Source organism: Panulirus ornatus, chromosome 53 (genome assembly GCF_036320965.1).
Source record: "Panulirus ornatus isolate Po-2019 chromosome 53, ASM3632096v1, whole genome shotgun sequence".
Classification (NCBI taxonomy): domain Eukaryota; kingdom Metazoa; phylum Arthropoda; class Malacostraca; order Decapoda; family Palinuridae; genus Panulirus; species Panulirus ornatus.
The window spans coordinates 20,136,215-20,154,106 of NC_092276.1; the positions used below are offsets into that span (position 1 = coordinate 20,136,215).

At 41.7% G+C, this 17,892-nt stretch overlaps 1 protein-coding gene across 1 annotated transcript in view; it reads left to right on the plus strand.

The window, feature by feature from the left end:
* The window catches only part of LOC139765298 (WD repeat-containing protein 17-like), a 446,388-nt gene extending 428,875 nt beyond the window's left edge, over positions 1–17,513 (plus strand). Inside the window, exon 24 of the mRNA XM_071692684.1 lies at positions 11,915–17,513. Coding sequence (XP_071548785.1) covers positions 11,915–12,034 — 120 coding nt within the window. The 3' untranslated portion in view covers positions 12,035–17,513. The remainder of the gene's footprint in view (positions 1–11,914) is intronic.
* The last annotated feature ends 379 nt before the right edge of the window (positions 17,514–17,892 follow it).

The following is a 17,892-nucleotide window of genomic DNA, read 5'->3' on the forward strand; positions in this document are numbered from 1 at the left end:
TCCATCTTTCCACCTCCAATTTGGTCTCCCTCTTCTCCTTGTTCCCTCCACCTCCGACACATATATCCTCTTGGTCAATCTTTCCTCACTCATCCTCTCCATGTGCCCAAACCACTTCAAAACACCCTCTTCTACTCTCTCAACCACGCTCTTTTTATTTCCACACATCTCTCTTACCCTTACGTTACTCACTCGATCAAACCACCTCACACCACACATTGTCCTCAAACATCTCATTTCCAGCACATCCATCCTCCTGCGCACAACTCTATCCATAGCCCACGCCTCGCAACCATACAACATTGTTGGAACCACTATTCCTTCAAACATACCCATTTTTGCTTTCCGAGATAATGTTCTCGACTTCCACACATTCTTCAAGGCCCCCAGAATTTTCGCCCCCTCCCCCACCCTATGATCCACTTCCGCTTCCATGGTTCCATCCGCTGCCAGATCCACTCCCAGATATCTAAAACACTTCACTTCCTCCAGTTTTTCTCCATTCAAACTCACCTCCCAATTGACTTGACCCTCAACCCTACTGTACCTAATAACCTTGCTCTTATTCACATTTACTCTTAACTTTCTTCTTCCACACACTTTTCCAAACTCAGTCACCAGCTTCTGCAGTTTCTCACATGAATCAGCCACCAGCGCTGTATCATCAGCGAACAACAACTGACTCACTTCCCAAGCTCTCTCATCCCCAACAGACTTCATACTTGCCCCTCTTTCCAGGACTCTTGCATTTACCTCCCTAACAACCCCATCCATAAACAAATTAAACAACCATGGAGACATCACACACCCCTGCCGCAAACCTACATTCACTGAGAACCAATCACTTTCCTCTCTTCCTACACATACACATGCCTTACATCCTCGATAAAAACTTTTCACTGCTTCTAACAACTTTCCTCCCACACCATATATTCTTAATACCTTCCACAGAGCATCTCTATCAACTCTATCATATGCCTTCTCCAGATCCATAAATGCTACATACAAATCCATTTGCTTTTCTAAGTATTTCTCACATACATTCTTCAAAGCAAACACCTGATCCACACATCCTCTACCACTTCTGAAACCACACTGCTCTTCCCCAATCTGATGCTCTGTACATGCCTTCACCCTCTCAATCAATACCCTCCCATATAATTTACCAGGAATACTCAACAAACTTATACCTCTGTAATTTGAGCACTCACTCTTATCCCCTTTGCCTTTGTACAATGGCACTATGCACGCATTCCGCCAATCCTCAGGCACCTCACCATGAGTCATACATACATTAAATAACCTTACCAACCAGTCAACAATACAGTCACCCCCTTTTTTAATAAATTCCACTGCAATACCATCCAAACCTGCTGCCTTGCCGGCTTTCATCTTCCGCAAAGCTTTCACTACCTCTTCTCTGTTTACCAAATCATTTTCCCTAACCCTCTCACTTTGCACACCACCTCGACCAAAACACCCTATATCTGCCACTCTATCATCAAACACATTCAACAAACCTTCAAAATACTCACTCCATCTCCTTCTCACATCACCACTACTTGTTATCACCTCCCCATTTGTGCCCTTCACTGAAGTTCCCATTTGCTCCCTTGTCTTACGCACTTTATTTACCTCCTTCCAGAACATCTTTTTATTCTCCCTAAAATTTAATGATACTCTCTCACCCCAACTCTCATTTGCCCTTTTTTTCACCTCTTGCACCTTTCTCTTGACCTCCTGTCTCTTTCTTTTATACCTCTCCCACTCAATTGCATTTTTTCCCTGCAAAAATCGTCCAAATGCCTCTCTCTTCTCTTTCACTAATACTCTTACTTCTTCATCCCACCACTCACTACCCTTTCTAATCAACCCACCTCCCACTCTTCTCATGCCACAAGCATCTTTTGCGCAATCCATCACTGATTCCCTAAATACATCCCATTCCTCCCCCACTCCCCTTACGTCCATTGTTCTCACCTTTTTCCATTCTGTACTCAGTCTCTCCTGGTACTTCCTCACACAGGTCTCCTTCTCAAGCTCACTTACTCTCACCACCCTCTTCACCCCAACATTCACTCTTCTTTTCTGAAAACCCATACAAATCTTCACCTTAGCCTCCACAAGATAATGATCAGACATCCCTCCAGTTGCACCTCTCAGCACATTAACATCCAAAAGTCTCTCTTTCGCACGCCTGTCAATTAACACGTAATCCAATAACGCTCTCTGGCCATCTCTCCTACTTACATAAGTATACTTATGTATATCTCGCTTTTTAAACCAGGTATTCCCAATCATCAGTCCTTTTTCAGCACATAAATCTACAAGCTCTTCACCATTTCCATTTACAACACTGAACACCCCATGTATACCAATTATTCCCTCAACTGCCACATTACTCACCTTTGCATTCATATCACCCATCACTATGACCCGGTCTCGTGCATCAAAACCACTAACACACTCATTCAGCTGCTCCCAAAACACTTGCCTCTCTTGATCTTTCTTCTCATGCCCAGGTGCATATGCACCAATAATCACCCACCGCCTCTCCATCAGCTTTCAGTTTTACCCATATTAATCGAGAATTTACTTTCTTACACTCTATCACATACTCCCACAACTCCTGTTTCAGGAGTATTGCTACTCCTTCCCTTGCTCTTGTCCTCTCACTAACCCCTGACTTTACTCCCCAGACATTCCCAAACCACTCTTCCCCTTTACCCTTGAGCTTCGTTTCACTCAGAGCCAAAACATCCAGGTTCCTTTCCTCAAACATACTACCTATCTCTCCTTTTTTCACATCTTGGTTACATCCACACACATTTAGGCACCCCACTCTGAGCCTTCGAGGAGGATGAGCACTCCCCGCGTGACTCCTTCTTCTGTTTCCCATTTTAGAAAGTTAATACAAGGAGGGGAGGATTTCTGGCCCCCCGCTCCCGTCCCCTCTAGTCATTTTCTACGACACGCGAGGAATACGTGGGAAGTATTCTTTCACCCCTATCCCCAGGGATAATATACATATATATATACATATACACATACACACACACACACACACACACACGCACACACACACACACACACACACACACACACACACACACACACACACATATATATACATATGAGAAATGTAAGAAACAATTTAGAAAACTGAAACCTCTAGCTTGAAATGAATGAAAAAAAAGAATGTCACATAATGGTTCAACCTCTGGCTATGGAAAAAAGGAAATGTATAATTTATTTACACAAATGTCAATAGCAGTTCTCATCAATTTAACCACTGTATCAATAAGCTTCAATGTCTAAGCTACATTTTTTCCAATTTCACTATTTTCCTTCACATTTTCAATTGTGTCTGAAGGTTCTACTTCAAGAGTGATTGTTTTTCCAGTAAGGGTCTTCACATCTTGGTTACATCCACACACATTTAGGCACCCCACTCTGAGCCTTCGAGGAGGATGCTTTACTTGTGGTGCTGACTTCCCTCTTTAAATTTGATCGCCGTTTCCCGCGTAGTTCACTTTCTGTAGATGATGTGTATGTCTTGGTAGGAATGTAGATGCATCCGTTGTTGGCAGGCAGGAGAATCTGTGATGTAAATATACGCTAATGTATACGCCATGTTGTGTTAGCGTATACCACTTGTATGTTTCACATCTCCCAGCCCCGCCACCACCTGATAAATGTATGTGATAAATATTAGAAAAGCAAATGGATTTGTTTGTAGCATTTATGGATCTGGAAAAGGCATATGATAGAGTTGATAGAGATGCTCTGTGGAAGGTATTAAGAATATGTGGTGTGGGAAGTAAGTTGGTAGAAGCAGTGAAAAGTTTTTATCGAGGATGTAAGGCATGTGTACGCGTAGGAAGAGAGGAAAGTGATTGGTTCCCAGTGGGTATTGGTTTGCGGCAGGGGTGTGTGATGTCTCCATGGTTGTTTAATTTGTTTATGGATGGGGTTGTTAGGGAGGTGAATGCAAGAATTTTGGAAAGAGGGGCAAGTATGCAGTCTGTTGTGGATGAGAGAGCTTGGAAAGTGAGCCAGTTGTTGTTCACTGATGATACAGCACTGGTGGCTGATTCATATGAGAAACTGCAGAAGCTGGTAACTGAGTTTGGTAAAGTGTGTGAAAGAAGAAAGCTGAGATTAATATGAATAAGAGCAAGGTTATTAGGGTACAGTAGGGTTGAGGGACAAGTCAATTGGGAGGTAAGTTTGAATGGAGAAAAACTGGAGGAAGTGAAGTGTTTTAGATATCTGGGAGTGGATTTGGCAGTGTATGGAACCATGGGAGTGGAAGGGAAGTGAATCATAGGGTGGGGGAGGGGGCGAAAGTTCTGGAAGCGTTGAAGAATGTGTGGAAGTCGAGAACATTATCTCGGAAAGCAAAAATGGGTATGTTTGAAGGAATAGTGGTTCCAACAATGTTATATGGTTGCGAGGCATGGGCTATAGATAGAGTTGTGTGGAGGAGGGTGGATGTGCTGGATATATGATGTTTGAAGACAATATGTGGTGTGAGGTGGTTTGATCAAGTAAGTAATAATAGGGTAAGAGAGATGTGTGGTAATAAAAAGAGTATGGTTGAGAGAGCAGAAGAGGGTGTTTTGGAATGGTTTGGTCACATATTGAGAATGAGTGAGGAAAGATGGACCAAGAGGATACATGTGTCAGAAATGGAGGAAACGTGGAGAAGTGGGAGACCAAATTGGAGGTGGAAAGATGGAGTGAAAAAGATTTTGAGTGATTGGGGCCTGAACATGCAGGAGGGTGAAAGGCATGCAAGGAATATAGTGAATTGAAACGATGTGGTATACCGGGGTCGACATGCTGTCTATGGATTGAACCAGGGCATGTGAAGCATCTGGGGTAAACCATGGAAAGTTTTGTGGGGCCTGGATGTGGAAAGGGAGCTGTGGTTTCGGTGCATTATTACGTGACAGCTAGAGACTGAGTGTGAACGAATGTGGCCTTTGTTGTCTTTTTTCTAGCGCAACCTTGCGCACATGAGGGGGGAGGGTGTTGTTATTTCATGTGTGGCGGGGTGGTGATGGGAATGAATAAAGGCAGACAGTATGAATTATGTACATGTGTATATATGTATATGTGTGTGTGTGTATATATATGTATACATTGAGATGTATATGTATGTATATTTGCGTGTGTGGACATGTGTAATGCACCAAAACCACAGCTCCCTTTCCACATCCAGGCCCACAAAACTTTCCATGGTTTACCCCAGATGCTTCACTTGCCCTGTTTCAATCCATTGACATCACGTTGACCCCGGTATACCACATCGTTCCAATTTACCTTATTCCTTGCACGCCTTTCACCCTCCTGCATGTTCAGGCCCCAATCGCTCAAAATCTTTTTCACTCCATCTCTCCACCTCCAATTTGGCCTCCCACTTCTCCTCATTCCCTCCACCTCTGACACATATATCCTCTTTGTCAATCTTTCCTCACTCATTCTCTCCATGTGACCAAACCATTTCAAAACACCCTCTTCTGCTCTCTCAACCACACTCTTTGTATTACCACACTTCTCTCTTACCCTTTCATTACTTACTCAATCAAACCACTTCACACCACATATTGTCCTCAAACATCTCATTTCCCACACATCCACCCAACTCCGCACAACCGTATCTCTAGCCCATGCCTCGTAACCATATAACATTGTTGGAACCACTATTCCTTCAAACATAGCCATTTTTGCTTTCAGAGATAATTTTCTCTCCTTCCACACATTCTTCAACACTCCCAAAAGTTTCACCCCCCTCTCCCACCCTGTGACTCACTTCTGCTTGCAAGGTTCCATCCGCTGCCAGATCCACTCCCAGATATCTAAAACACTTCACTGCCTCCAGCTTTTCTCCATTCAGACTTACATCCCAGTTGACTAGTCTCTCAACCCTACTGTACCTAATAACCTTGCTCTTATTCACATTTACTCTCAGCCTTCTTCTCTCACACACTTTACCAAACTCAGTCACCAGCTTCTGCAGTTTCTCACCTGAATCAGCCACCAGTGTTGTATCATCAATGATTAACAACTGACTCACTTCCCAAGCCCTCTCATCCACAACAGACTGCATACTTGCCGCTCTCTCCAAAACTCTTGCATTCACCTCCCTAACAACCCCATCCATAAACAAATCAAACAACCATGGAGACATCATGCACCCCTTCCGCAAACTGACATTCACTGAAAACCAATCACTTTCATCTCTTCCCACTCGCACACATGCCTTACATCCTCGATAAAAACTTTTCACTGCTTCTAACAACTTGCCTCCCACACCATATATTCTTAATACCCTCCACAGAGCATCTCTATCAACTATATCATAGGCCTACTCCAGATCCAAAAATGATGAATACAAATCCATTTGCTTTTCTAAGTATTTCTACATACATTTTCCAAAGCAAACACCTGATCCAAACATCCTCTACCCCTTCTGAAACAACATTGCATGTAAGAGAGACCTTTGGCTGTTAATGTGCTGAGTGGCAGCTGGAGGGATGTCTGATCACTATCTTGTGGAGGCAAAAGTGAAGATTTCTAGAGGTTTTCAAAAAAGAAGAGAGAATATTGGGGAGAAGAGAGTAGTGAAAGTAAGTGAGCTTAGAAAGGAGTTTTGTGTGAGGAAGTACCAGGAGAGATTGAGTGTAGATTGGCAAAATGTGAGAGCAAATGACACGAATTGAGTGGGAGAGGAATGGGATGTATTTAGGGAAGCATAGATGGTTTGTGCAAAAGACGCATGTGGCTTGAGAAAGGTGGGTGGTGGGCAGATTAGAAAGGGTAGTGAGTGGTGGACAGAAGAAGTAAATTTTTTAGTGAAAGAGAAAAAGAGAGGCATTTGAATGATACTTGCTTTGGAAGAAGGTAAATGACATGCGTAAGACAAAAGAACAAATGAGTTTATCGGTGAAGGGGGCAATTAGGAAAGTAATAACTGGTAATGATGAAGTGAGAAGGAGATGGAGTGATTATTTTGAAGGTATGTTGAATATGCTTGATAATACCCATTTTTGCTCCCCGAAATAATGCTCTCTCCTTCCACACATTTTTCATCGTTCCCAGAACCTTCGCCCCCTCCCTCACCCTACACATCCACCCTCCTCCATACAACTCCATCTACATCCCATGTCTTGCAACCATATAAGATTGTCAGAACTACTGATCCTTCAAACATACCCATTTTTTCTCGCCGAGATAATGTTATCTCCATCCACGCATTCTTCATTGCTCCCATAAACTTTACCCCCTCCCCCACCCCCCACCCTGTGACACACTTCTGCTTCCATGGTTCCTTTTGCTGCTAAACCTACTCCCAGATATCTAAAAAACATCACTTTCACCAATTTTTCTCTATTCAAACTTAAATCTGATTAAATTTGTCCCTCAACCATACTGAACTTGATAACCTTGCTCTTATTCACATTTACTCTCAACTTTCTCCTTTCACACAGTTTTCCAAACTCAGTCACCAACTTCTGCAGCTTCTCACTCAAATCAGCCACTAGAGTTGGATCAGCAGCAAACAATGACTGACTCACTTTTCAGGCTCTTTCATCCCAACAGACTGCATACTTGCCCCTTTCTCCAAAACTCTTGCATTTACTTCCCTAACCACCCCATCCTTAAACAATTTAAGCACCCATGGGGACATCACACACCCTTGCTGCAGACTAACATTGACTGGGAACTAATCACTTTCCTCTCCTCCTCCTCATGCACATGCCTAACATCCTTGGTAAAAACTTTTCTCTGCTTCTAGCAACTTACCTCCCACACCATTAACTATTAAGACCTTCCACAAAGCATCTCTATCAACCTAGTCATATGTCTTCTCCAGATCCATAAATGCTACATACAAATCCATCTATTTTTCAAAGTATTCCTCACACATTGTTCAAAGGAAACAGCAGATCCACACATTCTCTACCACTTCTGAAACCACACTGCTCTTCCCTGATCTGATGTTCTGTGAATGCCTTCACCCTCTTAATCAATACCCTCCCATATATTTTCCTAAGAATACTCCACAAACTTATGCCTATATGGTTTGAACACCCACCGTTATCCCCTTTCCCTTTGTACAGTGGCATTATCCATGCATTCCACCAATTCTCAGGCACTTCACCATGATCCATACATACAATGAATATCCTTATCAACCAATCAACAACACAGTGACCCCCTTTGATAAATTCCACTGCAATACCATCCAAACTGGCTGCCTTGCCGGATTTCATTTTCTGCATAAAATTTTCACTACCTCTTCTCTATTAACCAAACCAATCTTCCTAACCCTCTCACTTCACACACCACCCCTGCCAAAACACCCTACATCTGCCACTCTATCATCAAACCCATTCAATAGACCTCTAGAATACTTACTCCATTTCCTTTTCACTTCATCACCACCTGTTATTTATTACCCACTTGCCCCTTCACCAGTGTTCCAATTCGTTCTCTTGTCTTACAGACTTTATTTACCTCCTTTCAAAGTATCTTTTTATTCTACCTAAAGTATAATGATACTCTCTCACTCCAACACTCATTTGCCCTCTTTTTCAAACCTTGCACCTTTCTCTTGACCACCTGCTGCTTCTTTTATATATCTCCCAGTCATTTGCACTTCTTCCTGACAAGTATTATCCAAATGCTTCTCTTTTCTCTTTCACTAACAACTTTACTTCTTCATCTCACCACTCACCACCCATTCTTTTCTCGTGCCACATGCATCTTTTGCACCAGGCCATCACTGCTTCCCTAAAAATATCCTATTTACTCCCCTCAGGTCATTTGCTCTCATCTTTTGCTATTGTACACTCAGTCTCTCCTGGTACTTCCTCACACAAGTCTCCTTTTCAAGCTCACTTACTCTTGCCATTCTCTTCTTCCCAACATTTTCTCTTCTTTTTTGAAGACCTCTAGAAATTCTCACCTTTGCCTCCACTAAATAGTGGTCAGACATCCCCAGAGATACCCCTCTCAGCACTTTAACATCCAAAAGTCTCTCTTTTACATGCCTATCGATTAACACTATCCAGTAATGCCCTTTGACCACCTCTCCTACTCACATATGTATACTTATGTATATCTCTGTTTAAACCAGGTATTCCCAGTCACCAGTTCTTTATCAGCACACAAATCCATAAGCTCTTCACCATTTCCATTCACAACACTAAATACCCCCATGTAAACCAATTATACCCTCAACTGCCACATTACTTACTTTTGCATCTAAATCACCCATCACTAAAACCTGGTCTTGGACATCAAAGCTACTGATACTCTAACTCAGCTGCTCCTGAAACGCTTGTTGTCATGATCTTTCTTCTCATGACCAGGTGCATAAGCACCAGTAATCACCCATCTCTCTCCATCCACTTTCACTTTTACCCACATCAATCTAAAATTTACTTTCTTGCACCCTGTCACATTCTCCCACAACTCCTGTTTCAGGAGGAATGCTACTCCTTCCTTAGCGCTTGTCCTCTCACAAATCCCTGATTTTACTCCCAAGACTTTCCCAAACCACTCTTCCCCTTCACCCTTGAGCTTCGTTTCACTCAGAGCCAGAACATCCTGGTTTCTTTCCTGAAACATACTACCTATCTCTCCTTTCTTCTCATCTTGGTCACATCCACACACATTCAGACACCCCAGTCTGAGCCTTCAAGGAGGATGAGCACTCCCCCTTAACCCCCCTTTTTTTTTGTACGCGTAGGAAGAGAGGAAAGTGATTGGTTCTCAGTGAATGTAGGTTTGCGGCAGGGGTGTGTGATGTCTCCATGGTTGTTTAATTTGTTTATGGATGGGGTTGTTAGGGAGGTGAATGCAAGAGTTTTGGAAAGAGGGGAAAGTATGCAGTCTGTTGTGGATGAGAGAGCTTGGGAAGTGAGTCAGTTGTTGTTCGCTGATGATACAGCGCTGGTGGCTGATTCATGTGAGAAACTGCAGAAGCTGGTGACTGAGTTTGGTAAAGTGTGTGAAAGAAGAAAGTTAAGAGTAAATGTGAATTAAGAGCAAGGTTATTAGGTACAGTAGAGTTGAGGGTCAAGTCAATTGGGAGGTAAGTTTGAATGGAGAAAAACTGGAGGAAGTAAAGTGTTTTAGATATCTGGGAGTGGATCTGGCAGCGGATGGAACCATGGAAGCGGAAGTGAATCATAGGGTGGGGGAGGGGGCGAAAATCCTGGGAGCCTTGAAGAATGTGTGGAAGTCGAGAACATTATCTCGGAAAGCAAAAATGGGTATGTTTGAAGGACTAGTGGTTCCAACAATGTTGTATGGTTGCGAGGCATGGGCTATGGATAGAGTTGTGCGCAGGAGGGTGGATGTGCTGGAAATGAGATGTTTGAGGACAGTGTGTGGTGTGAGGTGGTTTGATCGAGTAAGTAATGTAAGGGTAAGAGAGATGTGTGGAAATAAAAAGAGCGTGGTTGAGAGAGCAGAAGAGGGTGTTTTGAAATGGTTTGGGCACATGGAGAGAATGAGTGAGGAAAGATTGACCAAGAGGATATATGTGTCGGAGGTGGAGGGAACGAGGAGAAGTGGGAGACCAAATTGGAGGTGGAAAGATGGAGTGAAAAAGATTTTGAGTGATCGGGGCCTGAACATTCAGGAGGGTGAAAGGCGGGCAAGGAATAGAGTGAATTGGATCGATGTGGTATACCGGGGTTGACGTTCTGTCAGTGGATTGAATCAGGGCATGTGAAGCGTCTGGGGTAAACCATGGAAAGTTGTGTGGGGCCTGGATGTGGAAAGGGAGCTGTGGTTTCGGGCATTATTGCATGACAGCTAGAGACTGAGTGTGAACGAATGGGGCCTTTGTTGCCTTTTCCTAGTGCTACCTCGCACACATGAGGGGGGAGGGGGATGTTATTCCATGTGTGGCGAGGTGGCGATGGGAATGAATAAAGGCAGACAGTGTGAATTTTGTGCATGGGTATATATGTATGTGTCTGTGTGTGTATATATATGTGTACATTGAGATGTATAGGTGTGTATATTTGCGTGTGTGGACGTGTATGTATATACATGTGTATGGGGGTGGGTTGGGCCATTTCTTTCGTCTGTTTCCTTGCGCTACCTCGCAACCGCCGGAGACAGCGACAAAGCAAAATAAATAAATATAAATAACATTCTTTTAACATAGATAAAAGGATTCTGCTCAATAAACACATAGCATTAATTAACACTGTATGCAGATATTGTATTTGCTTGTCTAACACCACATAAAGATATATGGAAAAGCTAGGTCAGTAATCAAAGTGGGGAACACCGTGTAACTGTATTAATTCAGTTAAGAGTTCCATTTACTCTTCATTACTTTGTATATTCATTAATTTGACATAATATAATGTTATCACTGAAAAGAAGGCTTTGTTGGTATTGTATTTTTGAATAACATTCATCCAAGCCTGGTCCAGGATGTGGTGGGTATGTTCCCTGGTGATGCAACCCGTCCCTTCACAGGTACCTTATCCACGACTTCAGGCCAGATTCAGACTTGGTTTCCTTTGTTTCTTTTATTTACTGGCATTTCATATTTTCCATATTACATATATGGTAAGATATAATGTGAAATAAAAGCAGTGAAATGTGGTGTACATACCCTTTATCGTATATAAGCATATCTTTAGTATTTGCCTTACTCTCCATTGTGAGGTTTATAGATATACTTATATCTTCACAGTGCAGTGGAAAAGATTCTGTATAAAGCTAGTTAGAGAACTACAGTTTCATTCTATAAATTTGTATGAACTTTCTCCAGATGTGTATTAATTGCACTTCATATTTTATTGTTGATTTAGACTATTAGGCTGTATTTTTGTAAGTTTTAACTTCAATAATAATTTTTTCTCTTCTTTTCCAGGGTCCTAGTTATTACCTTGATAATGGAGAGTCAGTAATGGGCCAGAATGATGCACTTATGTGGGCCAAAGTTCATCCCTACTCACCTCTTGGCACTGGCCATCGATTAAATCCATTTTGAACTACTTTTCATACTTTTTTAGTGCCATCCTGCTTTTCCTTCCCCAAAAACATGTGAATGATGATACAGTATGAAAAGAAAGTATCTGATCAGATTTTTTTGTAAAATTAGTTTAATACTGATGTAAAGATATTTGCCCATTGGTGAAAATATGGTAGTCACTTAGTGAAACTGATTGAACAAAGAGATATTGTAAAGGTGTATCTGTTCATGGAGGCTAGTAAGCTGCTTGACCTTTAAAGACGGTGCTAACAAGATAGAATAAGCCACCAAATATAGCAGGACTGTTGGATAGTCTTGTGCTATTCACACTCTTGTGTGTGAACATGAATGTTTAATGAAGTGCATGGAAGAGGTAAATTTTATGAGAAGTGGATGTCAGGTTTGGAGTAGATACAAATGAAAAATGAAGAAATGAAGGAGACATACTGTGCTGTGATGAAAATCTTTAATGCATTAAAAGATGGGTTATTGAGTGAATAAGTATGTGAAAAGAACAGTTCACAAGGAATTAGTTGATAGGTATACAAGTAAGATGAGCAAAATCCAATGTAAAGTTGCAGGTAAGGTGGAAAGAAAATGAGACAGTACTTGCATATAGGGAATGTTCTGAAGTGAAGAGATGATAGCATGGAGATATTGTACACATTGCTATATGAGATTAACACTCCTACATATAGCTGTTGTTTCTTGCAGATAACCAAGTATAGATCACTTGATTTGTAGCTCTGGGAGCTAAGTATGGCTTTTTCGCTAAAGCACATTAATACTTGATCAAACCTTTTTTATTAGTACTTCCTAAACAAAAGCCATTCTTTGGGAAAAGCTCCATTACATTATTTTGTGAACAACTATTCTTGTCATTATTATTATTATTATTATTATTATTATTATTATTATTATTATTATTTATACACATGTGTATGTGGGTTGGGCTATTCTTTCATCTGTTTCCTTGTGCTACCTCTCAAATGTGGGAAACAGCGACAAAGTATTATGATAATAATAAAGATTATTATCATTGTTATCATCATTATTATTATTATTATTATTTTATTTTATCTATTTATTATACTTTGTTGTTATCTCCTGCGTTAGCGAGGTAGTGCAAGGAAACAGACAAATGAATTGGCCCAACCCACCCACATACACATGTATATACATACACGTTCACCCATGCACATATATATTTCAACATATACATATATACACATACACAGACATATACACATGTACATAATTCATACTTGCTGCCTTTATTCATTCCGTCGCCACCCACCAGACATGAAATGACACCCCCCTTCCCCGCATGTGTGGAAAGTAGCGCTAGGATAAGACAACAAAGGCCACATTCATTCACACTTAGTCTCTAGTTGTCATGTATAATGCACCAAAACCACAGCTTCCTTTCCACATCCAAGCCCCACAAAACTTTCCATGGTTTACCCCAGACGCTTCACATGCCCTGGTTCAATCCACTGACAGCACATTAACCCCGGTATAGCACATCGTTCCAATGCACGCTATTCCTTGCATGCCTCTCACCCTCCTGCATGTTCAGGCCCTGATCGCTCAAAATTTTTTTACTCCATCCTTCCACCTCCAATTTGGTCTCCCACTTCTTGTTCCCTCCACCTCTGACACATATATCCTCTTTGTCAATCTTTCCTCACTCATTCTCTCCCTGTGACCAAACCATTTCAATACACCCTCTTCTGCTCTCTCAACCACACTCTTTTTATTACCACACATCTCTCTTACCCTTTCATTACTTACTCGATCAAACCACCTCACACTACATATTGTCCCCAAACATCTCATTTCCAACATATCCACCCTCTGCACAACTCTATCTATAGCCCATGCCTGACAACCATATAACATTGTTGGAAACACTATTCCTTCAAACATACCCATTTTTGCTTTCTGAGATAATGTTCATGCCTTCCACACATCCCTCAATGCTCCCAGAACCTTCACCCCCTACCCCATCCTGTGACTCACTTCCACTTCCATGGTTCCATCCGCTGCCAAATCCTTTCCCAGATATCTAAAACACTTCACTTCCTCCAGTTTTTCTCCTTTCAAACTTACCTCCCAATTGACTTGTCCCTCAACCCTACTGCACCTAGTATGGTATTATTTATTTTATTCATTTTACTTTGTCGCTGTCTCCTGCATTAGCGAGATAGCGCAAGGAAACAGACGAAAGAATGGCCCAACCCACCCACATACACATGTATATACATACACGTCCACACACGCAAATATATATACCTTTACATCTCATGTAATAATGCACCGAAACCACAGCTCCCTTTCCACATCCAGGCCCCACACAACTTTCCATGGTTTACCCCAGACACTTCACATGTCCTGGTTCAATCCATTGACAGCACATCGACCCTGGTATACCACATCGTTCCAATTCACTCTATTCCTTGCATGCCTTTCACCCTCCTGCATGTTGAGGCCCCGATCACTCAAGATCTTTTTCACTCCATCTTTCCACCTCCAATTTGGTCTCCCACTTCTCCTTGTTCCCTCCACCTCTGACACACATATCCTCTTTGTCAATCTTTCCTCACTCAATCACTCCATGTGACCAAACCATTTCAAAACACCCTCTTCTGCTCTCTCAACCACACTCTTTTTATTACCACACATCTCTCTTACCCTTACGTTACTTACTCGATCAAACCACCAAACACCACATATTGTCCTCAAACATCTCATTTCCACTACATCCACCCTCGTCCGCACAACTCTATCCATAGCCCACGCCTCGCAACTATATAACATTGTTGGAACCACTATTCCTTCAAACATACCCATTTTTGCTTTCTGAGATAATGTTCTCGACTTTCACACATTCTTCAAGGCTCCCAGGATTTTCGCCCCCTCCCCCACCCTATGATTCACTTCCGCTTCCATGGTTCCATCCGCTGCCAAATCCACTCCCAGATATCTAAAACACTTCACATCATTATTATTATTATTTTGCTATTATTTTTTTTTCTTTTTTATTGCTTTGTCGCTGTCTCTCGCGTTTGCAAGGTAGCGCAAGGAAACAGACGAAAGAAATGGCCCAACCCACCCCCATACACATGTATATACATACGTCCACACACGCAAATATACATACCTACACAGCTTTCCATGGTTTACCCCAGACGCTTCACATGCCCTGATTCAATCCACTGACAGCACGTCAACCCCGGTATACCACATCGATCCAATTCACTCTATTCCTTGCCCTCCTTTCACCCTACTGCATGTTCAGGCCCCAATCACACAAAATCTTTTTCACATCTTTCCACCTCCAATTTGGTCTCCCACTTCTCCTCGTTCCCTCCACCTCCGACACATATATCCTCTTGGTCAATCTTTCCTCACTCATTCTCTCCATGTGCCCAAACCATTTCAAAACACCCTCTTCTGCTCTCTCAACCACACTCTTTTTATTACCACACATCTCTCTTACCCTTACATTACTTACTCGATCAAACCACCAAACACCACATATTGTCCTCAAACATCTCATTTCCACTACATCCACCCTCGTCCGTGCAACTCTATCCATAGCCCACGCCTCGCAACTATATAACATTGTTGGAACCACTATTCCTTCAAACATACCCATTTTTGCTTTCTGAGATAATGTTCTCGACTTTCACACATTCTTCAAGGCTCCCAGGATTTTCGCCCCCTCCCCCACCCTATGATTCACTTCCGCTTCCATGGTTCCATCCGCTGCCAAATCCACTCCCAGATATCTAAAACACTTCACTTCATTATTATTATTATTTTGTTATTATTTTTTTTCTTTTTTTTTGCTTTGTCGCTGTCTCCCGCGTTTGCAAGGTAGCGCAAGGAAACAGATGAAAGAAATGGCCCAACCCACCCCCATACACATGTATATACATACGTCCACACACGCAAATATACATACCTACACAGCTTTCCATGGTTTACCCCAGACGCTTCACATGCCCTGATTCAATCCACTGACAGCACGTCAACCCCGGTATACCACATCGATCCAATTCACTCTATTCCTTGCCCTCCTTTCACCCTACTGCATGTTCAGGCCCCAATCACACAAAATCTTTTTCACTCCATCTTTCCACCTCCAATTTGGTCTCCCACTTCTCGTTCCCTCCACCTCCGACACATATATCCTCTTGGTCAATCTTTCCTCACTCATTCTCTCCATGTGCCCAAACCATTTCAAAACACCCTCTTCTGCTCTCTCAACCACGCTCTTTTTATTTCCACACATCTCTCTTACCCTTACGTTACTTACTCAATCAAACCACCTCACACCACACTCTGTCCTCAAACATCTCATTTCCAGCACATCCATCCTCCTGCGCACAACTCTGTTCATAGCCCACGCCTCGCAACCATACAACATTGTTGGAACCTCTATTCCTTCAAACATACCCATTTTTGCTTTCTGAGATAATGTTCTCGACTTCCACACATTCTTCAAGGCTCCCAGAATTTTCGCCCCCTCCCCCACCCTGTGATCCACTTCCGCTTCCATGGTTCCATCCGCTGCCAGATCCACTCCCAGATATCTAAAACACTTTACTTCCTCCAGTTTTTCTCCATTCAAACTTACCTCCCAATTGACTTGACCCTCAACCCTACTGTACCTAATAACCTTGCTCTTATTCACATTTACTCTTAACTTTCTTCTTTCACACACTTTACCAAACTCAGTCACCAGCTTCTGCAGTTTCTCACATGAATCAGCCACCAGCGCTGTATCATCATTTATTATTATTATTATTATTATTATTATTATTATTATTATTATTATTATTATTATTATTATTATTTTATTGTTATTTTGATATGATGATGACAATAATGATGATGAAGTAAATTCAGGATCTCTTCTTAAAGGGCTTCAGAGCTGTCCTTGACTAAGTCTCAGGAAAAGATGGACTCTCTTGGTGTAACAACATGTAGGCAGAGTCTGGGAACACCCCAAACTCTCTGTCAACAATTTACTTAATAGAATATTTCAAGGTACAAATGTCTAACTGTCAACAGTTTCCTTAATATATTATTTCAAGATACAAATGTGAATCAGATTTTATGAGAAATACTCATGTAATTTCTTCCACTGCTGTAAGACAGCTGTTACACTCTTCTCAGTGGGAATGATAAGAATTTGGATTAAAGAAGCAACAATATAAATCAAAAAAGAGCAGCAGAAATACAGAAATTGTCACAATGTTGGTAAAAAATCTAATTAACTGTTATGATGGCAAAAATGAAGCTCTGTATATATCAGAGTTACCAACAGTGCACATAATTGTGAGGATGGTTTTACTGATGTTTAATTAAGGTTCAGAGTTACCTAAATGATTTTGTTCAGTCACGGTGCCTTGTAATTCTTAGCAATGCCTCCAGTAAGTTTCACCACATTTGATTTTAGTTTCTGTAATAAATTAATGTAACTGAAGAGATTGTGTGTGTCCATATATAGATAGTTATCTGTTATTTAACCCTTAGACCTCCAGTAGTTGGTTCCCTGTTTGAGGCTGTAATCCATGTAGGAGCAGTAAGTTGGATTTCTTTTGGGGTAGGAAAGACCTCAGCAAAGCTGTACTCCTTTCTGTTCTTTGACAGTAATACAACCTCATCAGAGTAGACATCATTTGCATTAACTACATGAAGAAAGAGTAACATCAATGTAATCACACACACATGCACACACACACACCCGCAGACTGGTCTCTCAGATAAGTGTGGTTTGTAAGGTTTTGGAGAAGATAATGAAAAAAGTAACAGATGACTTTCTACATAGGAGAAATTATCTAAGTGAGGGACAGCACAGTTTT